Source organism: Falco naumanni, chromosome 2 (genome assembly GCF_017639655.2).
Source record: "Falco naumanni isolate bFalNau1 chromosome 2, bFalNau1.pat, whole genome shotgun sequence".
Lineage (NCBI taxonomy): Eukaryota > Metazoa > Chordata > Aves > Falconiformes > Falconidae > Falco > Falco naumanni.
The window spans coordinates 59,097,264-59,122,211 of record NC_054055.1 but is presented as its reverse complement, the minus strand read 5'-3'; the positions used below and the strand labels follow the sequence as shown (position 1 = coordinate 59,122,211).

The 24,948-nt window shown below is 39.5% G+C and overlaps 1 protein-coding gene across 1 annotated transcript in view; it reads right to left on the bottom strand.

Annotated features, from left to right (window-relative positions):
* The window catches only part of PCCA (propionyl-CoA carboxylase subunit alpha), a 287,945-nt gene that overhangs the window by 10,815 nt on the left and 252,182 nt on the right, over positions 1-24,948 (bottom strand). The window contains exon 23 of the mRNA XM_040584163.1: positions 5,502-5,642. Coding sequence (XP_040440097.1) covers positions 5,502-5,642 — 141 coding nt within the window. The remainder of the gene's footprint in view (positions 1-5,501; positions 5,643-24,948) is intronic.

The following is a 24,948-nucleotide window of genomic DNA, read 5'->3' as shown; positions in this document are numbered from 1 at the left end:
AAACCCAAACACAAACCCAAACTATTAATTCTTTTCAAAGGATGGTAGCATTTTTCCCCTAGGAGGAAACTCTGATAATATTGACTATTTGTACCTCATCATCGGAGTAAGATTTCATTCTTAATTACACCATACTAGAACACAAATCTTAAGACTGTGCAATTGCGTAAAAAAAAATAGAAGAAAAATCTATTCAAGTCAAATAAAAAAATTACATAAATATGTTGTGAGTAGCTACTATAGTTAAGGGCTTTTTTAATGTAACCACAAGCATTACTTGAAGCCTCGTGTTGTAAGAATGGTGAAATATTCAAATGCTTTTGCTCTTCAAATTTCACAACTGTGAAAACATTTTCATTTCCTGTTTACCAATAATTTCCCCCCCCAACAAAAATACACCCCAAAAAAATATTTTATACACAGAATCATAAAAACTGCGTGAGGCTCGTGACCACATCTGGGCAAGTTTACAAACTCCCTTTAACTGAAAAATACAGTTTCTGTTTGCTCTGAGATTGCTATAGAACAGGAGGGAGGAAAGGAGGTAAAGGGAAAGAAAAAGGAAAAACAACAATAGAAGAAAAAAAAAGTTCACACACAAGAAAAAAATATTATTTAAGAATATCTTACTAAATTATTGATACCATATTCATCTAAATAAAAAGTGAAACTGTTCCTTAAGCAAATACATTTTTCATATTTTCTTGATTGTTATTTCTCTGTTACAAATTCCAACTAGTGTAAGGATGAGTGTAAGAAAAATTATTTAACTGCTTTTAGATTTTGCGGTCTGAATGGCAAATATGACTTAAAACAACACACAACTGGCTGACAGCAACAGGTATCTTTATAACTCCACCTTTTCTTTCACAAGAATGAACAATACACTAAGAAACAGGATTTCGGAAGCTGTTTGGGTTTGTTTTTTTAGTAGCGAGCATTTCAGCAGTAGAGGTCAAGCAAGACATATGTTTTCCCATAACAAGAACTTTCTAAGACTTGTGAAATGGAAAATTGTGGAGAATTTTTTTTATTTTTTTTTTTAACTACTCTTCTAAAGAATAACAAGAGAAATTGAAGTAACGTGGATGCAACTGACCTGGAAGAGGAATGCAGTTTAAAAGAACTGGAATGCAGCTTAAAACATCTTCCTTAGTTGTTTTTAAAACATGGAATCACTGACAGTAATGTGTTTTGTAAGTTATACAACTAAGAAAACAGCCTTTGAGTTGCCAATTTTGAAATTCCTGCGAGATAATTAGCATATATATTAAACAGCTGACATCTTGGTAGAAAAAAACCATTCTATGCAGTATCAATACCCATAGCTACACTAGCATCAATTCAAAATCATAAAAAATTTTGATCTGAGAAAAGTCCATTTAAAGAGAGGTTAGAATAATGGTAACTTCCAAACCCTGAGGTAATCATTCAATTACTGGAAAGAAGAGAGGAAATTTAGAAACTTAGGTCAAATTAACTAACTGCCCTTTTCTTTTGGCCATAGTCCTACAAAGATTCTATAACACTGGGGTGTTTACCCAGAGGTGTTTTACATTTACATATTTATGGCTGGGGGGATCATTAAAGTGATTTAGCCCACCAGCACTGGTGTTAGCTTACTGACCAATTCTTGGATTAATAATGCCACCTGTTCTACCTAATTTAATTAAAAAAGAAAAACAACCAATAGAAATATACAGCTAAAAGAAAAACATATTTGCACTTCTGACAAACAGAAAACTGAAAAAGCAAAACCTTTATTCATAGGTGAAAATATAGCAAAGGCTCCGAGGCAATCAGGACAGTTAGTCTTTTTTTGTTGGAAAAGTTCAGACTACCGAAGTGGGAATCAGCTGTGGGAGCACTTTGGGTGGCTTGCTTTAAATGGGGCATGACAACACTGCTTTACCCCTCCAACTATTAGGATCTTGGGCTTTCCTTGCTCTTGCAACTCAAATGCACAGAACCCTACATGCACAAAAACCAAGCCAAGCAACTCAAGGCAAAAAGAAATATTTGCAAGTGACTGCCTGTTTCCTGCCCTCTAAGTAAAGCAGTGAATTTGTGCAGCTTTAGCAGTTTTTATGGTGCTGTGGTAGTTGTGGTGAGATTAAAACCAAGTGCAGTGCCACCTCCACACTCTGGCATAAAAATACTGCTGTGTGCTAGCAGGGCAGCTTGTGCTGCCATCGGTGTCAGCAGAAACAGAATGACTCCCTTGCCTGGACTCAAAGCCCAGTGGTTTCTCTGGTGCCCCATGGTGCCAAGGGCCAAAAAGTAACTCTCCCCAAACCAAATTTCATCCTAATGCACACACTCATCGTTACCAATTTACTTCGAAAATAAATGTGCAAACACCCTCACCCTTCCTATATAATGTGACTGCGTTATCGTGAGGAACATCAGCTAAATTTAAATCTTCTTTCCCTAAGTAATATTAGCCTTCTTTCCAGCCAGCCAGATTTCAAATTGTTTTGTTGTTTATGTTGCTTTCAGCTTCTGAGTGCCTCCATTGTGCTTCCAGGAATAACTGAGTGACAACTAATTACAGTCTTCTGATCACATGAAGGAAAAAAAAGAAAGTAACTAAAAAGCTAAAAAAAATTGCAGCATTGCAAGTCCTGCTTCTCTCTACATGACAAACAGCACTTCCCCACTGTTATTAAACCTATAGAACATCTTCGAGACAAAAAAAAGTAAATTTCTTGTATATGCAGTACCTTGTGGTAAAAATTAATTGAAAACTGCTTATCAGGCCAGCTGGATAGAGGATGCTCACACAATCTTCTATGGGGCTTCATCAGACCGAAGTATTTTTCAGCAACAGCAGCCAAATGAGAACACCATGCTTTAAGGAAAAACAATGACACATCGAGTGGAGAAAACCAACGCAGAGATCAGCATTGCCTTCTCATTTGGCTAAGGACACAGAGAGGGACTAACAAACACCATATGCTTTACCTGACCGGGTGTGATGCCCTTTAGCTGAACCACAGGCAATAAACATGAGTTTGCAAGTGTGGCCATTCAGACAAAGATGAGATGTCTCTCTCTAGGAGTTTCTCCACCGTTTGTAAAGTTACACCTGAAGGAGGGGTATGGCAGCCCAGCTCCCCCTGCTACTGCCTGCTCCGAGAGCATCTCTCTGTGAGCTCAGCGCTCTTGCAGGGGCTGTGCTGCGTTAATGTTGTTTAGCATAGACCACAGGTTAGGAGAAAACAATCTCAGAGTAGCTAATAACCAGGCAGCTTTATTGCTGGCAGCAGCAGCAGCAACACCTGAGTAGAAGGATGGACAACTACCTCACATTCACCCATTTTTCAGCTGTGCTGTTTCCACACACCGTGCAAATCTGAGGTGCCAAACCCAGTTGCAAACACAGAACAGGAGCTACATAAATTCCCATTTCTCCAGCACACTAAAGAAATCGGACTTTTCCCAAGCAGTGCAACAAAAAGAGCTGTATTTATCAGGGAGCTACAGTTCCCTGCCCATCACGCCTAGAACAGCTGTAGTGAGTGAGCTGGTTACTGACGGACAGCCAAGACATGTAATCTGAATCACACCATCCCACTGCTTATTCAGTGCCGATAGCTGATGCTACCCTCATCTCCCATCCTGCCCTGCTTTTTTTTAACGTTTTGACACTAGTCCTGAAAAGGAAGGATTTAAGTTAAACCCTTTTCAATAACGCAAATGTGTTTTCGCAATTAAAGCCACACAATTAGCATTGACAAGCTCAGGTCAGCAGAACGTAGATTATGCCGTTCAAATGCTCTGCCACTCAGTGCCTCCAGCAAAAAGCTGCAGGAGAGAAGTGTGTGTGTGGAGGGGGGAAATCTCCACACATTATTTAACAACTTATGCTCTGATGCACTGCACCACTTGTGGATTTGTGGAGGGAGGTTCATTTATTTATTTACTTAAAATCCCTTTGGCTCTGGCCTCCTTCTTCACTGGTTCTGTTCCTTCAAGACAAGAACTGTTCTTCAGGGCAAGAAGGCTGGTAACATTTTACAATTAACTTGTAAAATTAACTTGTCAAAAAAATCTTAAATAAATTTTAAAAAGCTCAAAATTCTTGCCTTAAAAATGGTTCCCTTCATTCTTTGCAAAAAATAAAGTATTTGCTTAAGACCTCCCTCACATAGCTACTCGTACTGCCTAGACACAGAAATCACAGATTTCTCTGTCCAAACAATGACATAGTGATTAATTTTAATTGACTACTGCTGGTTTTAAAGGTATAAACAGCGTGTGTGTGCATGTACAGATCACAAAACCAGAAAACTAAGTGTAGAAGCTAAAAGAATTTCTCTCTTGCTCTTTTTTATTCAGCTGCACTTAGTTCTATTTTCTTAGAAATGTCTTTATTTCATTAATCCAAACATTTGCACCTACAGATCTTTAATACTAACGTGATGACTTCCTCCTCTCTGTAAGCAGAAAAAACCATATATTCTAAAACCAAAAGTGGCATCATAGCAAGATATAAGCAAACAAATTACTTTACCAGCACGACTGATGACCATCACACTAGATGCAGTGCTAATTTTGGACTTGAGATCTCGATCCCATTTCTGCATCATCTCTTAAGAAAATCTAGGTTTCACTGCCATAGATTACAGAGACTGTGACTAAAGCTTTCTGTTTATATCTAAGTGCCACATACGTGTTTATGGCATCATTTAACTGACAACAGTACTTTTATCTGCACAATCTGATTCAAATATTCCTGTATGATACAACGTGGTAGAATTTCATACAAAGCTGAGTTCAAGTAGGTGTTTATATGTAACTCTAAACACAGTATTTACATTCGCTTCCAGCTCAATGTGAGGTAAGAAGCACTGGAAAACCCCAGGACAGCCACAGCATGTTTTGTTGCCCTTCTGTATGGCAAGTTTATTCCTTCTGCAGGACAAAAGGATTGCCGTAAGAAGCTGGGAATCCCCAGCATAGAATTCCCAATTCAGGAAATTCATGTGTCTTGCAAAATGCTAACACAAGGACTCTTAAAAAAAAAACAACAGCGGGTGGGGGGTGGGTGCGTGCAGGGGTGCAGAGAAAGTTAAATATCTTCTGTCCCTTGTGTTTAGTAATATTTTCATAGTTTCAGGGCAGAAAATCAACAATCCCCTCCCACTAGCACTAACAGCATATATATACTTACATATATTTACATGCACATATAAGCACATACAACACAATTTTTTTCCCCGGCCAAGGCATTTGTGATACAAAACCAAGCTATTTGCAGAGTTTCAGCTGTGGACTTGTACCCAGTTGAAAATTTTCTCTTTAAAGCCAGTTTAATTTGAATTGTTCTTCTTATTAGCTTTTGTAACCCAAATGAAAAGCAGCACACATCCTTCAGCATACTTTATTCTACAGGTGACGTAAAACCCCAAACTGTGACCTGTAGTTTCAGCTGCACCAAGGAGAAATCTGTGTGGAATATATAATGAAAATGCAGATATATAGATCACATTTCTTACCGTATCCCCAGGCTTGACAGAAACTGCCACCACTGCTCCAGGCATGGGAGATCTCAAAATGCTGGAGGTGTCCTCTGCTGCTTTCTCTGGCATGTACTTGCTCAGCTCTGCAGCAACCTTCGTCAGTATTTGTAATTTGTACTAAAGAATAGGAAGAGGAATGTTTTAGAAAACTGCACCTTGGTGAATTCCATTCCATAACCTGCAATATTTTATGGCATGTTTTTATATACTACTTCTGTTCTCTGTTCTTCACAGGAGTGTCTAACAAATCACTGTTTGAAATCTTTTTTCAGAGTTTTATTTTCAGGATGTAGAAAGAAAAATATGCGACCCCAATCCGCAGCAATGATTGCGTGAAAGGAAAGAATCAAGTACAGTAAAGAAGTGCCACGTTCATTTAACAATTGGGGCTAAAGAGGGGAGATACAAATTTAAAAACCAGAAATACCTTTATGCTTACTGCACATTATGCACATGGATAAGGAAAATTGAGGGCTTCATTTCCAGTGCTGTGCTGAATTGGAAATTGACCTTTTGGGAAAGTCTGCCAGATTTTCAATGACACGATTGGTTTTAAACACTATGTTTACTTTTTAAACATTTTTTATTATGTATTCAACATCTGAAGTCAGTAACTTGGTTAGATTTTGCGATTAAAACATATTAAGCCATTTCAATTCCATTTTTTCATGCGCAGACAGAATGATGGAGCGTTGTGGTTGTATTGGACATACTTTATCTGTAATAAAAACGGTTCAGCAGCTGTTATCTACCTTGAGAAAAAAGAATGTTTTCTCTAGTTGTATAGCAATTAGAAATGGAAGAGAATACGATGACTCTCAAGCGTCTGCGAGCACCGCTTTGAACAAAACCTTTCGGAAAACATGTATGAGCATTCACTAATCGCAGCTGCGGGCTTTCGGTTTTCAAAAACTTGTGATCACTGACAAATAATTCATTGCACCGACACAGATGGCCTTCACCTTCGTCCCAGTGCACTTGACAATGAATGCAAAAAGCCAGTAGATGGCAGCCGGTCTCTGCGTGAAACTCCTGCCTCACCCAGGCCAACTGTGTGAAGACCAGCACCGCACTTCATCAATAATTTAAACAAAGGTTTTAATAATCAGCATTGGAGGAACGGCATTTACAATTCAAATGTGTATTTTGCTGATGTAAAGTTCAACACCTTGCTTCGAACAGTATGTTTTCCTCCAAAACAATTAGCTATTGTTTTATTAACAATTAAATGTCTTTACTTTTCATTTTTACACAGACAGAAAAAATCCGATATCCTTATGGTGGAGGTAAAGGGGGACTCTACCTTCTGCTTCTGTAGAGAGCAGAGCAAGGTACTTAGAAATACATGCAAAAGGCGATTAACTCTGCAATGACATCTTTAAAAAGCAGCTTTCAAAGCCAAATTAAAACAACGCAACAGAGGATTATCATCCTCCATAAATGGCGTTTGGACACGCCGGGTTACGTGCAACGAACAGTGCTGCCATTCAGTTAGAAATACCTGCTTCTAACCAGAAATACAAGTAAATGGTTACACGAACCGAACCCCTGCCACTGCCACCCCAGTAAATGTAATAAAATGCCACAACCAATGTTCCCTGAAGCTGTAAGGGGAACCCAAAGCTTTGAGAACCCATTCCCAGACACATGCCTTGGTTACAACCGATATGGCACAGGGAAACCTGCACCATTTTGTATGCAAAAAGCTGCTCTAACTCCAAGCCTCCTGCAGGCATCATCATGACAATTAAGACTGTGGCACACACATCTCCAACCCAAAATACAGCGAGTTCTCTCCCTGCACAAGCAACTACATTCAATGCAGCGTGCCCCTTGCAGTTTCTTTCTGTAAAAGTAAACTGTGTGTGTGTGTGTGTGCGCATATGCGTGCACGTATGCACACTTGCATGTATGCTCTAAGGAGAGGGGAGGCGATGCCTATAGGAGATTTGATGACATAAGTTGCAAATAGAATTGCAGCAGTGTGACAAGTCAAATAATAACATCTTATGCATGTTTCTTTACTCTTGAGTGTCTGTTTTGCAATCAAGACATACAAGTGTCTGCCAGTTTCTGAAGGATATGATCCTTAAGTGAAATTACTGTGCAAATAAAAGCTTTTTACTCCTATTAAAATTCATCTGAGTCATAAGTGGCAAGGAAAAAAAGCTTGTAGAGTGTATTCTGCTGTCAATCTAATAAACATTCTGTGCAGAGGGACTATTTATCAAAGATAAATTGTACTTAAAAGTCCTTCATTAAATCTATGGGGGGGAATATAATTACACCAAATTGCACAGTTTCAGTATCCATGGTTAGTGTCTTCTTTGTACTCAGAGTTTGAAAATGAAAAAAAAAAAAAAAGGAAGAACACAGAAATAAGTTAGATTTGTGGACTGTATTGTTGCCTCTTGCAAGAGACTATTTTGACATGATTTCAAAGGATTAGGTTTAGATGCCATTTCATTTTTTAAGCCACATGTAACACTTCTGAGCTGCCCAATTTCAAAATCTAAACTTGAAGTGAAAGCTAGACCTTCTGCATCCATCTAGGCTGCAACATTTCGCAGGGACTGAAACACAGAATTCCCTAAGCACTCCACAACATACAGCAGTGGGGGAAAAAAAGATGTTCCTCTGTATGCTGCACTTTAAAGCTCAGTTCTCCACACCAAGTTAAAATATCCCTAGCAAACATTGTTTTTACTATCTTTATAATTTTGGTATCTTTTAGATTCCTTTCTCTGCAGGACTCCTGCTTTGCTTGGAGTGAGATGTAAGAGTCAGTACTCTCAAAGCTTTAAAACGCTGGTCTTTGTTATTGATGAACTGTTCCTTTTCCTTTTGTATTTGTTTATTGTTCTTTAGTCTGTTTGGGGGATAAGCAAGTTACTGTAATCAAAAAGCAAAAAATATCAACAGTAAACTTCTGGGGAAAGGCCTTTTTTGGCACAGTTGGTTCACAAATGACCTTTTCAGAATATAAAAAGACAAAGTTGCAAAGAAAGGTTCCATCTTTAAGATTACCTTTGATGTATTTCTGCTGCTGGCTGGACCCCACTAAATACCCACAGAAATGTCCCTTTGTAAGGCTGTTTCTTGTCTCTTGGGGATGAGCTGGGGGTGGGGGGGGGGTGGGGGGGTGTGTGCGCGCACGCACAGGGGGGCTGTTCACCTAACCCAGGTACAGCCAAAGCCCCAACACCCTCTGGAAGACTACCTCAAACAACACCTGCCAGTGCTGCTGCTGCAATGAAGACAATTCAGAATACTCCGTATTTTTTCACTACATGATTAACACAGCTGCTACGCCTTTGATTTAGTGAGGACAATGCTGAACATACACAGCAGAAGTTTCCATGTGCAAACGAGGTTCAGGTTTTCTTCCTTTATCCTCAGGAGGAGGAGATGGGAGAAAGAAGGGGTGTAAATTGGGGTAGGCTGTAAAGTTTGGGTTAGGAATAGGGACCAGAAGGTTTCCACTGGCCTAAACCAAAAGAAACATCTGTTGGAGTCATAAATAGATTGCGGGTGGACTCTCAGAGCAAGGAAACCTGCTAGCCATCAGATCTGCACTGATGAGTAGTTGTCACCAGCCACTGCTCCACGCTGCAGGGTTTCAAAGCCTAATTCTGCCAGCCAACGTCAAGTCAATAAAGAGGTACCCAAAAGGAGCTGTACAGCTTTTGATGGCACAGAAAACAGGTGTTTCTTTTCCACAAGACGGTTGGAGTCCACAATTAGTTGACAAAAACTATAGCAGGGAAAAGTGATGGTACTGAATATTTTTCTAAGGGTAACAATATCCAGTCCTGCCTCCCCACCAAATGAACTGGATGTTTATGTAATGCAAAACTACTTCTTACAACCAAATCTCCATGACAAAAAAGAAGAAAACAAAAAGGTGTAATAATAGCAGTGCAATGGAGTAATGGGGGGAAAAGAAAGCAAACACAGTGAAAATTATACCTTGGGTTTTGTAGATATATACTGTACTGATTCCCCAAGTCAGCAGACTGGCTGCTACAAAAAAGGTGGCCAGGGCACATCTGACCCCATCTTTGTTTAAAAACAAATTCTGTAGTTTGCACAGATGTGGTTCTCTTTCCATGTACAACAGAATATTGTAAACCTTCAGTAAAACGCTCAAAACTGCACTCTGTTACATCTCACATTAGTTTATTAAATATGATCTTCCCTGTACACCTGAAACGTCTCCAGAAGCTGTAAATGTTCCAGCTCCACTGGAGATTTTATAGAGCAATCACTACCCATATGTTACTTATGGCAGTGTTTGGACTGCTGACCAGATGTGGATTTTCAGTATGCTTTACCTAAATGTTCAGCCATTTTTTTCAAATGTCTGTCATTCTTCTGGTCAGAAGGGTGAAAATCTCATGTTGCTCAGATTTCAGTAGAGAAACTGTCTACTGTGCATCTTCAGCATTTTCACTAACCTTGCAGTCTCATTTTTGGTATCAGTGAAATTTATTAACTGTGATCACATCATTTCCTTTCAACATTCCTAATCTGCACCCTGCCTCAAGTCACTTAGCTGTTGTCACCTGCGGTTTGACGTCATACATTCACAAGGAGTATGTTATTCGGTATTCATTCAAAGCAAGACTAAGCAACGTTCCAATGCTGAACACAACGAGCATGCTGCCTTTTTTGTTAACCGATGTACGTTTAACATCGGGACCATACCCTTGCTTAGATTACCACAGCATCGAAACAGGAAAGTGATATACTCATTCCATATTACTCGAAGGTGCCAGGCATCACCTTCTTTCAGAGTCAAGGATTTCTCACTCAACAAGATGATAAATGACAGTTTGCAAATCACAGAGGCTTTTTTCCAAGCTCCGAGTTCTAGAGCTAATTTACTTCCACAGGGTGGTAGTGAGGACTGGCATTAACACCTGCACAAAATAACAGCACTTTCGGTCTAATGGAGGAGCAAACACTCAACACGCTCACAGAGACGGTTAAAAAACCCCAACAAATAAACAGAACAGAACAGCCACAAAAATCATGAGCCTTCAGTAGCAGCCAAAGGGAAAGACAAAAGAGAGGCGCCTCACCACCACGGATACTCGCTCCAGCAGCAGAAACTTAATTAGAATTGTAATTCAGCCACATTTCCCACTTCCCATTCCTTGTGTGATACATAATTAACACTCCAGAGAAACCTAACAAGGGTTAAAGCCATGCAAAAACATATTCCCTCCACTTCAGACTAAGGCTGAACAGGCAGAATCAAAAACGTACAGGCTGAAAGCTTGGAGATGTCCTTCTCTTGGAGCTAGCATGCAGCCGAGCAAGGTGAAATGAGCAGGGAGCAGGGAGGGAGCCGTGCGAGCAGAGGAGCCTGCTACAGCTGCAGTCGCTGGAGCAGCCTGTTAGCATAATGCTTTGACAACTCCATCAGCGCAGTCTCAAGGTAGCTGTCAATCAGGATGCATCATTTAATACAACAGCACACTAAGGATTTTCTCCTACAACCCACATGACAGCGTATCTACAGCTCTATTTATATCCGCGCCCAGTTGTGTTTACAACGCTGTTGTAATTAGAAAAGATGCAACAGGCAGCAATATTATTCAGATTTCCATTTTGCCATGCTGCCATGTAAAGTGCGATCTTGCTTCACAGAGTCATGCTAAATGACAAAAGCGCTATTTTCTTCAGTCTCAGTGCTCAGACAGCACTTCATTTGCAGCTATCTATAATTAGATTAATGGTGTAGTGCCGTACAAAGCAGGCCCACTTCACATCAGATAGCATATGAATTAGGACAAACACTTATTTCAATTCCAGGCAGAGAAAGCAGTGACTGGGGTATTTAGCATACCCTTTATGGTGGAATGAGATGTTAATTGTGTACCATTACCTCTAAACTGCTTGCTTGTTGTATAAATCACTGTGCTAATTGATGCAGAGATAGAAACGTAGCCACAGGCAAGAAAGCAACGGAATGAGAGCTGAAGATGGTGGATAAAGGATTATCAAGTAAAACCATATGGAGATGAGATTCCTTTGAAACCTGCCCACAAGCAGTACTACCATGAACTACAGGGGGAAAAGTGTGGCACTGCACTCACGCTTTAGAAAAAAGATGTATTTTACATCACAGTTTCAGAACAGAATCTTAGTAGCGAAACCAAGCCCAGCAGAAAACTGAAGAATACACGTGGGTAATGAACCTCCACACACACTTCCAAAAGACAAGTAGTAGCAGGCTAAGCATGCCCTGGGAATAGGCATCGTGCTGCCCGGATTTTGGGAGCCTGAGTTAATAAGTAACGCTCGTAAACTATCCAAAGCAGATGTTCCCCTGACCCATCTGCAGACTAGAAATGCAAGCTCTTTAAAACAGAAAACGTGTCTGTGCTAAAAAAACAAACAAACAAACAAACAACAAGACATTCAAGTGGCTACTGATAAATTAAATATCCCCAAATAAGGAGGAAAAAGGGAAGCAGCTTTACACATCTGTAGTAACAACTACAGATGTTCTATAGCCCATGCATATACAGAGACAAGAAAACCTGTGAAAAACCTCCCTCCACAAACGGTGCAAGCAGGAGCAGAGAATCTCTCAGAAGTAACAAGTAGCTGTGCCAGCACCAGGACTAACCAAGCCTGCTTTCTCACTGATGGGGTTTCTAGTTGTTTGTCGTCTCTAGAACAGCCTCACAGTCTCGGGGGCATTTGTAACCGCACCCCCCAGTGTAGATTCCCTCACCTTAAATAAACTGTGAGTTTGACCAAACACTGCCCGCACCCCCTACCACACGGAGTTCCTCCTCCAACCAGACACCTTCTATTCACAAAATGGGTTGGACAAAAAGCTTTTAGGAGCATTCCCCCTCTGCTACATTTGGCTGAAGTCAATCGAGTCAAAGTTACTGAGAAGCCAGGGGACAAACACAGAAGGAACCTCCGGCGTGCCTGCCTCAGCTCAGCCTTGGTGTCCTGGCAAAGGTGGCTAAAACCAGCATTAGAAAAGGAAGAGATGCTAGAAAACCACCTTGAGCACCACATTCAAGGACAAGCCAGCTGGGTGACATGCTCACCTTCCAGCCATGCCCCTCTCCCTACAGACACTACAAATCTGTTTGGCATAACTTACTCTGCAGAAGAGCGGCTCTAGTGATACATACTGGAGCCAATGTCACTGCAACTCTAATCATCTCCTCTCTGCCCCCAAATTAATACATAAACTTTTTAAAAAAACTTCTTGTTCAGAAAACTCGGCTAAATTTGTACACTGCTAAGACTTAGCTTCATACTTTGATCACTAACAAAATGCCAAAACGAAAGGCTAGCAACTAAAATACTACCCAACATCCTGTTCTAAGAAAATAGATTTCCCTCACTCACAACAGGATACTTAAGAGCAAATGCTGACTTTCAGTCAGGAGCCCTAAGATCTTTTAGCACAGTGAAATAAACTTCCAAAAAATACAAGGTATCTTCCCCTCGAGTGTCCAATTCCCCTTACTCTTCAGTGTTTGATACCGCCTTAGCTTAAAAGAGCAAAGAGAATGCATTATAGCTACTAGGTATCTCACTGTCCTAAGGTTCATTAGAAAGAGTGAGATGCTGAATTTTCCAACCTTTTTTAAATTTTCTTGTGGAACTAATCGTTTTTCTTACTAATGGCAGCTAATTATTACTGGGGTGGGTGGGTTAAAGTGCTGCAGTAGTGGTTATCAGCCTCAGTTCCCAAAGAAATATACATAAATACATATGTATATGTCTATCCATGTATACAAGGGGGGCTTAGGGGTGGACAGTTACCCATTCCAAACAAGCAGTACTAATGTACAAATTACTGCTTGCTACAAAATCAGGTGAATAGCAGAAGACAATCACATATTGGTTGACGAAGTGCTTCAATTACCTTGAGAGGAACCTTTAAATTATTTCCAACACAATACTCCAAACAGGAGCCAGCAGAGTGATGTTACAGACAGCATTCACTGTTTTGAAATGACAGTAGAGTTCAACAGCTAGATTTTGGTCACCAGGCATACAAAGCCTGTGAATTATCCTCCTTTATCACTGAAGCTTACAGAGTTATATCTGGCCAACCAAAGGGACCTATGAAATAGAAACAAATGGCAGTAGAAAAAAAAACCCTGTGCTGACGACTTTGAAATAACACCTCCCAAGTGTGCAGCTAGTTGACATAAATGGAAACGCATTGAGGAAAAGAGCTGTGAAGCTGTGTAACAGTCCTGCTCCTAATCATTAATCACTTTTTTTAGACCATTTAAACTAGCCCATTAGAGCCTGCAGCAAAACGCCAACACTCCCATCACTTGCATGTCAGCAGTGCTGGTGTTAACAGGAGAAAATATATGGTTTCTATGGCTGTGCCCCAGTTCTACAGCATTTGCTACCTTTAATTGAAAAAGGCAGTTAAACACAAGGTAAATCATTCAGTTAGCTAAGCTGTTTAATAACACATAATTGATAATGTCAATATGTTACAGTGACATAATGCATCACTTTCATCACTCTCATGCTTCAAATATGGTCAGCTTATGCTTCAAACATTTACTTTATATCTGCCATTTAATGAAAAAGTCAGGAGAACCGCCTTGCGTACCACATGTAGAATATACGTATGACGCACACTTACTGCCTCAACTCATCTGCGGCTTGGATAGAAACAGGTTCCTGCCACAACACTTGCAACTTTGTGAAAATGGCTTAGTTATGTCATTAGTAACTTGCTTTTTTGTTTCAAAACACCAGAATCTCCTACTGAAATAACATATATTTCTCTGATAAATACTGTTGAAAAAATACATGAAAAAATCTGCACAAGAAAAAGCAACTACTTGTTTTCTGAAATGTGCCCCACCCCTGCAGGCGTTTGCTTATTTTTTCACATGTAACCAGGCCAACCGTAGCCATCAGGACTCGTTGTTAGTATAGGGTAAATCACATGCCTAAGTGTTTACAAAATCAAACCCCCTAAATATGGAATATGATCTGGAATAGGAAAAAATGTATCTAATCAGCTACGTACAAACAGCATGGTCAAACATAACTAACCCCATTATACAATACAGTGGGTTTTAACACGTAGTAATAATAAAAAACCTCAAAATATTTTACTTCTACAAGAATTTTAAATGGGCAAGAACACCCGAACTGCTTATTATATAACAATGAAAACGTAACCACTGACAAGATCCATGTAATTCTCTCTTCATCATGTAGCAGAGAACAAGCAGATGGCTGCAAAATGGGACAGGTTTTTGGTTTTGTTTTTTTTTAAAAATACATTCCCCCTCAAAAAAAATCCCACAAACAAACAAAACAAAAACCCACAAAAAACAACCCCCCCCCCCCCCCCAAAAAAAAAAGGTGCAACCAACTCTCAGTGACCACTGTTGTAAGATGCATGCAGGAAAAGAAAGTGATGGAGCAGACCCAGTGGCAGCAGGCAAGACAAAGTGTGTTGCCACTTGGAACCTCCATTACCTACATCTAACGAATATTTGTTTGCCCTGAGATTTCAATTGTATCATAGACAAAATGGCTAGGAAGGCTCAGTATTCTGAAAACTAAAATATGCTGCCTCATTAGTCGCCGCTTGCCCTCCTGTTCTTATAACTGGAAAGCAGCTGTAGGTAGTGGTAATGCCATCGCTACGACCAAGACTTTGACATCTTTCAGGGAGAAGTTTGGTTCAACTGTCCTGGAGTTCCCTGTCTGAGAAAAGTTACGCAGATGTCCAACTAATAAAGTTTGCAATGAACTGCACTAGCCACAGGTGACTACCAGGTTGTTTGTATGTCTTGCTAAGTAAGGTAACTTGTGAGAGTAATGGATTCTCACAACCATAGAAAAGCAAGTCTATTGATAGTGAACTGCACAGGGCTCGCAAAAGCAACCTGTAGAGTTTGGTTTGACTAGAGACCAAGGAAACGACTTGTAAAAGGGAAAAGCCAAAAATGACATGTAGAACTATAGTACCAATTATATAGCACCCCAACACCTGCAAGACACTTACTGGTTTTCAGCCTGGTTCATTTTGGTTAACTACAAATTCCAAGTTATTCAGTAAGTTCAGTAAGAAAGTACTTCTTGAAAAGCACTGTCTCATTTGGGGCAAAACACATCCCCCTCCAGAAAAAAAACCAACAACCCACAACTACTGAGTACAATTGATTTACAGAAATGTCAAGCAAATGCCACTTAATCTCTAGACATCACTGTTTTTCCCGCTCTGGGTGGCCAGGGAATAACAAATGTTTGACTCCTCTTCCCTTCAAGCTCAGCACTACTTTTGGCACTCAAACGGATGAAAAAGCAGAACACAGAAGCCTTCCATTCACTGAGAGGCTACCTGCAACCACACAGAACATTTAGCTAGGTCTTATTTTCCACTGACTGTGAAAATGGTTTTAGTCTGCATGTTTCATAGGGAGAAAATTGCAGAGCAAACTGCATTCTTTCACAGCTTACGAAGTTTTCTAATGGTTGGGCAAGCACTGGTTAGAGCTTGATCTGTTAATTTGCCTTGGAGTGCTTCCAAATACTACTTGGTAAGCCACAGCATCTTTCTGTTTTGTTTTGTACAGCAGGTAGCACAATGACATCTACCACCAGAGAAAAATGTGCGTAGGAATCCAAGGCCTTTTTACAGAGATTTGATTTAGTTTATAAAGCTCTCTGGATTGAAATACGGATTTAGGGAAGTTAACATATGAAGCCCCTTGAACCTGGGCAAGTCCAGATGCGCTTGTAAGGCCATTGCAAACTCAAAATTCAAAGCAGGAGCCTAGCTGGTCATGAGGAGAAGCTGTGAGAAAGGAGTGACTACATGTCTGAGAACTCAAGCCACCTAAGATGGTGCACCTCTGCATAAACTGTGTGATAATATCTTCCCTATGTCTTTCTGCTAGCCACTCTGCTCTCACACCACAGCAATTACACAGACTGGCAACTGATTCAGGGGGTTTAGTAGCACTACTGTTCAGGTTAGAGATAGAGAGGCTTTAAATCCTGTCTCTGATTTTGTCCTAGGCTTGTCTCTGCCAGCGGTCCCACTGTTTTCATTAAGTTCATGTTCTCACCCAAGATAATTTAGTGAGAACTTTCAATTCAATAAGAACTAAGCGAGGTACCGCACTGCACGTTAGTATGAACATACCTGCCTGGAAAAAAAATTGTTTGTTTGAAAAATGAATCCCTCATCCTTACTGTCTTCTTCAGGGTGGGGCTGGTGAAAAACTACTAAATAATACTAGGGAAGTTGTGTTCTACTTCTTCATTCCTCAGTTTAAGGAAACTTAATTTTTATTTCAGGTACAATAAAATTAACAAAAAAGACTGATGGAAAGATTATGAAAATCCACAAAAACTCAGTAACTTCTATGATATGTAATAGAACAGTTTTTAATTATGTTTCTTAATTATTCTGGATACTAAATCATCATGAAAGCCTCAGCAATAGTGCAGCTACAGCACCAGTATTATATCTGCTTCCTACCATTAACTTCCCAGGGATCATTTCACGGCATTAGGATGGATATCTACATTAGCAATACATACACATTCTGTAACCTTTGTAATTCAGAAATACATGCTGTTGCATCTAAGACTACTAACAGCATTATTCACATACAACTTAAGGTGCTCTTTTACATTACAGATGACTGCTTTTATAATCTGAACCTTACATGACAATCTTTCCTAATATCTAAGGTCTAGATCCAACAGAAGACTTACGTACCCAAAGCAGGACATTTAAGCAGAAATGCAGTACCTAAATCCAACATGGCAATACAACCCCCTGATCATCTGTCACTTAACACTGAAGGTAATTATATTCTATCCTCCTCCCTGGTTCAAAATACATGTTTAGAGTTCTGCTACTGCAGCTCTTCAGAACCAAGTAATACAGCTACTTCCTTCTCCAAGTCCAGATGTGACCCAGAAGTCAGTAAAGCAGGTCCAGCTCTGCTCCAGGGAAGACCGTTTCTATATTTTTTTTCAACTGACATTGCACATCACACAAAATATTGCTGAGCAGACAGAAAAAAAAACAACAGAAAATCTGAGATCAAATGGATAGTAAAAAATGAAAAAAAAACCTCTGAGAGACTAGCCTCTTATTTTCAGCTTTAAGCACTCATGTAGTCAAACACATCGCTTATGCGTGCTGATGAATTGGAGCAGCTATCTCAAAAACAGGCTTATATTTATAAATATTTCACTCACACAGATACAAAGTTAATAATTGCCAAATACATGTCAGACAGTTCATAACTGAGCTGTCTTAGCCCAAAGCCGTTAACACTCACCTAAGAGGCTCAGGTAAGAAGTGAGCCATTTACCAGTGAACAGCAACACCATTCAGTGGATTTGAGACTGGAAATGAAGTGATGAACATTACCATATGCAATTACACTTGACAGGGCAGTAGAATGCAATCACCCAAAGAAACATTGGACTAGAGCACCTAGGTTAACAACTCATAACCACCCCCCCAAAGTTATTAGTGTGTAAGCACTGGCCACTACTTCTTAATTGATTTAATCTCTGTCCTCAGGGCAATATTTTGAAGTTGCTAGTTAAAGTGATTTAGTATTTTTTTCTTTTATTAGACTAAGATTTTGTGAGGCATTCAGAGCACGGAGTATATTGATCTCTGCATTTTCATCTCTGCTCCTGACTCAATTTTTGACATAACAATTAAAGGATCACATGAAACTGTGATCAAGTTTCAGACAATCCTAATGAAAACAGGGGAGAAAGAAAGCTAGGAATATTTCTTTAAATGCAAATGAAACTCAAAGACTTTGAGTAAAAAAGGACTTTGAATAAATATTTTATCAGTCCTACTCTTCACTTCACTGAATAATCATTTTTTTATGCCCTGGGAAATATACTTGCAATTGCCATTATATGAATTCTTTTAGAGACGCATTTTATACATCTGTTCTATCTTATTATGTATCTAAATTATGTTTATTTCTCACACCAGCATTCTTCTGAGTGTAACACAACAGAATGATTGCTTAGACAACCTACAGTAGGTCTGGGCTATTACACTTGCAGCTATTACTCGTTTAGGCCCAAGAGCTATTTTCCAGGGCCACCAGTTTAATTTCTCTGCTGGTTTAAAAAGAAAGTGAAATGCAACTTGCAGTGCACTCATTTCAGTCACTAGTGAACTTGGTTGTATTTCTTTAACCATGGGTTCCTTGCTTCAGAAAAACAAACCCACTATTCACAAGAAAGCTGAACTCATCTGTTGTTAATCACACAGTGAATTTCTCTACCCCAGGAGATGACCAGGAGTGATCCACTGGCCGCAAGGTGAAAACCAGTCAACTGGAAAGAATATTAGCAGTAACAGTGTAAGACAGCCATAGTTGCATATCTATCTGCAACATACCAGTTAATCACACTTGGCATAAATAGCAACCTGAGGGAGTCCGTGTGTCGATAATCATGTAAGCCTGGTGCAGGAACAGGAGAAGAAACTAGGAACAACAAAGAATGCTGCTGAGAAATACAAACTCCTGAACATAGCTGTGTAAAGTAAAATAAGGACGAAGAGAAGGAAAGGGTTGTACGACTGGAAATACCTAGTACTGATTTTACCCATCACAATACTCTCACTACTCCGTATAATGTTAGGAAGAAACATGCAAGTTTATCCTGATGCTTTAAAGACTCCCAGTTTGTATGTCAAATTTGCAAAGAAATAGAACCAAGATCGTTTCACAGTGGGGCAAGATCAAAGTTGACCAGATCAGTCTTATTATTTACAAATAAAATTTTTAAGTACATTGCAAAAAAAAATTATTTTTTTTCTTTTTTTTTTTTTTTTAATTAAACATATTCAGCGTAGCTGGAATTTGGCTGACAAGGCAATTCTGCTCTGGGTGCTGAATTCAAGAGGACATTCATCAGTAGATAACTAAAACTGCATCACACGTGAACCATGCAGGACAGATACACTGAAAGGACAACCAAGACGCAGCTCCGCACGCCATACTTCAAAATGGACGCAGTATTTTAAATATTTACAAATTTGAGTACAAGGTGCTCAAAGAAGACCGCTCCTGCTGTGTAAGGCAGGTTGCTATGCAGTCAGGAGTGGAAAAAGGGGACAAGGAAGGAACAAAACTGGTTCTGTGGCTTAAAGGCTAAGGAACTCAACCCGGGGGGAGGAGAAAACTGCCTTCTGGTCCCTGCTCCCGGAGGTACCTGGCTGCCTAGTCTGACACAGGGAAACAGTTCCGAAAATAGGGACCTGAATCTGTTTCCCCAGAAGAACGGCTCGAGCACTAGGTTTCTCCCTCTACCACCGCAAGACTTGGCAATTACAATATACTGTAATATAATTTAATTCTGTCATTTGGAAGTCAGCACAGAGCCCCTATCTCCAGCCTTCTAGGCAAGTGCTCTCAGCAGCAAGGGGCGCTGCAGAAAGCGAGCATCTCTACCTTCTACCACTATGAACTTTGATGAATGTGGCCACAGCTGCCAGGCTTTGGGTTGAACTCAACACTGCCCACCCACGCTAGATGTTTTTTGGAGACTATTCTCTCAGGAGACCTGAGATGAGTTTAAGTACTTTGTTTCAGCAGCGCAGTTAGGATAAGTGAACATTTGGTATTTAGTTGCCCACAGCAGGTTGCTGAGAAGATGCAGGTACCTTTGGTTAGACAGCTGTGAAACCTATTTTAGGTGCCCTGAGGACACTTAGCAGGTTACTGGATCTTAAGCTTCCTGGATCACTTTCTTTGACTCAGACACCTAAATTGCACTTGAATCTTGTTGTAGGTGCCAAAATAGCCACTTGAAACCCTCTGGACCTTTAAGCTTGATGCCTAAAGACATCTGAATATATGATATTGAAGCACTGCTGTCAAAAAGAAGTATATATAGTCATACCGATGTTTATGTCAATTTCTGTAACATTGATCAGTGATACTTACTCATCTACCTTTGTTTCATTATGGATTACTTTCTACAGGCAAATTTTACTCAAGATAAAACTATATCCACCAATTGCAGTCACATTACTCACATCCTCTGCCTCCTTTTCAAATACGGACTCCTGGTTTTATTCCCTCAGCTCTTTTGACCTCACTTCACTTTCCAAAAGTGTTGAATTCTAGATAGCTGTTCAACCGGCTACAATTTGGTTGCAAGTTATTTGATCTTAAACATTTAAATTGACACAAAGGTCACAGGGCACTGGCAGAATTCTCAGTGTCTCCTGCTCTATTCATAACATACGTGATAATCGATAACTTATTTTCTCATATACTAAGACTTCAAGACTAATTCTACAGTGTTTGGGGCATATGATCAATGACTAAATCTCAGTTGCACGGTTGCCTGTAACCCAAAAAGGGTTCTGTGTTTCACAGTTTCATTGCTTTACCGGCTGCTGTTTAACAACCTTACTGTAATACAGTTCATTAGCATTATAATGGGGAACAGATGCAAGAGCAATTGCAAGGCTATCTCCCTGGCTTACTCCTGTTTGTGGTAGTTGTGTTTACTGCACTTGTCCTTCCTTGCTACTTTTTCACAGAGCAAATAGCTTGAAAGATCATCAAGCAAAAAGGTATAACGCAACTCCCTTCTCCCATTCCTGATTATTTGCTTATTTTGGAAGGTAAGAAGTTTTGACAGCAGAGTACATCCATCAGAATAATATTTGAAGCTTCAGATTCTGCTGACCTATAACATCACCAAGGACCTGGTTTGCTGCGGTCAGTGAAGACTATAGTTCTCCTTACAGAGTGTCAGAGGATTTGGTACCAATCGGGATCCTACTTTAAGATCGATTACAGGCATTGGATTTTTCTTCCTTCCTTAATACAAAACAAAACCAAAATGTGTTTACTGCTGTTATGAAGGAGTAACCTTGCTAAAGCCTGCAGCTGTAACTTGCCTCATGATATCATATTATTACATGACCTTCACTGTTTATATAGTCAATAGAACATAATTAAATGACTTCATAGAATCAAATTAATTTCTCCTATGCTGTATTCATTTTGAAATAGAATCAATATTATTTACCCTACCTGACAATAATGCCCCGTGCTTCACATAAGATTGATTCAATACCAGCAGGTAGTTATCAATGAATGCACTTTGCTTTGGTAAATGAACACAATCAATACTCAGAAATGTGAGTTTTCTGGCATGACTGAATTGTAACTGAAGTGAAAGCTGAGTTTTGTTTAGGTCTTTTTACTACTTCTGTTAGGTTTCATATAAGGAGAACCTGAAATTCATAGTCAGCACCAGTACAGTAACCATCTGAAAAATTACCAGGCAGCACCACTGCACATTGAACATCATTATGCCCTGACAAGGTTATACCGCACAAGACAGCATACAGAGAAAGAGAAAACTCAAGAAGAAGTATCAGAGGTTCTCAGCATCTCTTGACAAACATGATTGCCTGAGCTCTTAATCATCATGAGTATCATGTGAAAGATAACCGTATTGTGAAGGGCACATTGCATGAATTTCAATTTGTTCTTTTTGAAAGAGAACAAGAAAAGTTATAGTTCTTGGAAGGATATCCCAAGACCTCATTTTCCATTTAAAAAATAGAAGGTATTAATGTAGTATCAATTAATATAAGCTAAGAATCATTTTAAAGTTATATTACATATACTGGAAGCTAATGTCAATGAGATTAACATAAGTCCTCTGTTAACTGCAAAATTAACTAAAATTAGGGACTTCAGCAAAGTAATTTCATTTATGGCAATTTTAAAGTAAAATGTGTGAAAAGAAGATTTTAGAAGTTATTAAAGATATGGCTGTCTGTGACCACTCCCTTTAAGCAGAAGCTGGTATTCTGGTTGTTCTTTTTCCCTCATAAAATGTGCCCTTGAATCCTCACAACCCTTCAACTTTTTAATCTTTTTAAGGCTGTCCTCATTCTTCCTAGAGTAACTTAACCTAGCTTGCACTATTTCTGAAGTCACACTGCAGCAGTCACTTTTCCCGCTACCAAGGTACCGCTCCTTCTTCCTAGCAAGTTCCTCAACCTTTACACATACCAAGCAATCCTGCTTTTACTTTATAGAAAATTCTAGGAAGTACACTGAAGAAAAGCACTTCCATAGCACACTTGATCTCATGTTTTAATACCGATTTAGTATTCAGATATTCTTTGTGTTAAGAGCCAAGATAACAAAAGCAGAATACTTTAGAATAACATTGGCACATTTTTATATATTTACAGAGAAAGGGGTGAATGGAGATTTTAAACATAAACAGTCTTTATAAAACTGAAGGTTTGCCAGTGGGGCAGTGAGGCAATTTAACACGTAGCGGTCAACAACCACCACCAAGGAATACTTTTTCTTTTCTCTGCTGCTTTTTCTTTTTGTTTCTATTTCTCCCAGCCTCATTTACCCAATGTTTGACTATTTAATTTGAAATACCAGTTATTAACTGGCTTTATACTTCCACTAACTCATTTAACATTCACATCAACAGAGTTACATACAGAGGAAAAAACAAATTAAGCTTCTCTATCACATGCAGAACCTTACTACCTGAACACATCAAAGTACAATCATCATCTGATTCATTTATATTTTCACTGAACTGTCCTTTTTATCATGCAAGTTTAATTTTCATAAACAGTATTCATATATATGAATATAAATCTACACTGTGTATATACAAATTATACATATTTACATGTGTGCATATACGTATTCACCTAAGTAGATACACATGTAAGAATTTAGTTTTGTTTTGAGGTTTATAAAACCTTTTCTCTTACAGTTGTAACAGCTCTTCCCTGTGCAGGAAAGTATTTAGGGGGAGTTAAGCGGAGGGGGGTTTATTGTGATCAGCAACATGAAACATGGAACAAAACAAGGTTTTCTCTTTTCTCATACATTTTGAAAGGCATCCTAATGGAAGTTTTGTTCTTCAGATATGGTATTAGTATGTCACATATTAAAGAGAAAAACTCTGTTGGTAATGCTCCTGGTAAATTCTAGCCTCTAACAGAAACTTCCTGTAACATCTCACCCAGCCCTCAGGGTAAGGTTCAGGTACCATTGCCATTTTGGATGTTTTAAGGTGTCCTACCTGGCTTCTGCATACTGCTCTAGAAGACTAATGGGCACCCGTATGTCCTGCATTATAGCTGTCAGCTGTCTTGGGTACAGGACACACATGAAAGTCAGAACGAGGAAATTCAACCCCTTTACAGACCAAGCAGAAAAGCACATGGAAGAGCATCACCCCTGGAAGTATCTGATTATCTCTACTGACCAAGTAATCTCAGATCGCAATGTCTCATTTTTGGCCACTTCCATTAGGGCAGGTGAAAGCCAGCCTGCTGTTCTTTCAATTCTGAAAAATGTCATCCCTTATTCAGGGAACATTAGCAAAAGAGACACAGGACAGAAAAACATAACTACACTCTCCTTTAAAAGGAAACACAGCTATGTAGTTTTATTACACTGTGATAATGGGAACAACCTCTTCATAAAGACCCTTATGTTACAAAAACAAAAATGAGGCAAGTCACTGTTTCATAAATTTGCTGGTGGATGGTCAGGAGGGAGTTTCATGGCTTTTCTCCATGGAAGCTGAGTTTGCTTAAGACAAAAAACTTCTGCATTTTCTACAGGCAGTTTACCTAAAGGAAGACATTATCAGACCCGGAGATGTGTAAAGGACTGTGGGGCTGGCAGATAAGGACTCATCCACAAGGTATATCCACCAGCGACCTTGAGTAAGTAAAAGCATATAGGAGTGGGGCTGGAGTTTGGCAGAATGTAAGCACATGCACAGTCAAGGAGAACAGGGCTGAAAGGGCCCATGGCGATAACAAGGCATAATTTTCCTCAAGCTCCTTGGCAGGCCTGGTCACCACCACAGCGTATGTCTTTTTCTGTCAAACAACTGCTTGGAAATGCAGAGGATTTGTCTGAGTGGCATGGTAGCATAAATACACAAGTGGCCATATACTGTTTCTGAATCGAGCCATACATCATTTACGGACTGCTCAACATAGAATTCCAAACAGGCACGTTTAATCATTTTAATTTCCAGTTATTTTACCCACTTTACTAATTACCATTACAGCACTGATTAGTTTGTAATAGTTATTCATTAGCTGTAAGTTGAACAAGAGCTGATTTGAGATAATTGTTTCCTTGACACGTTGTGGGGACTAAGTATTTCATAGTCATCAGATAATGAATGACAAAATGCACAGTCAAGCAGGCTCAAAGAATCAGTGGTGAAGCTTTAAAATATTCTCAGAATCACCTCTACTTTTCTGCATCTGGATTACTTGGTAAAACCAGCTTTCCTCCACCCAGAGTAAACAATCTTACTGTAGATCACACATTATGGAATAGAAAACCAGACTTTG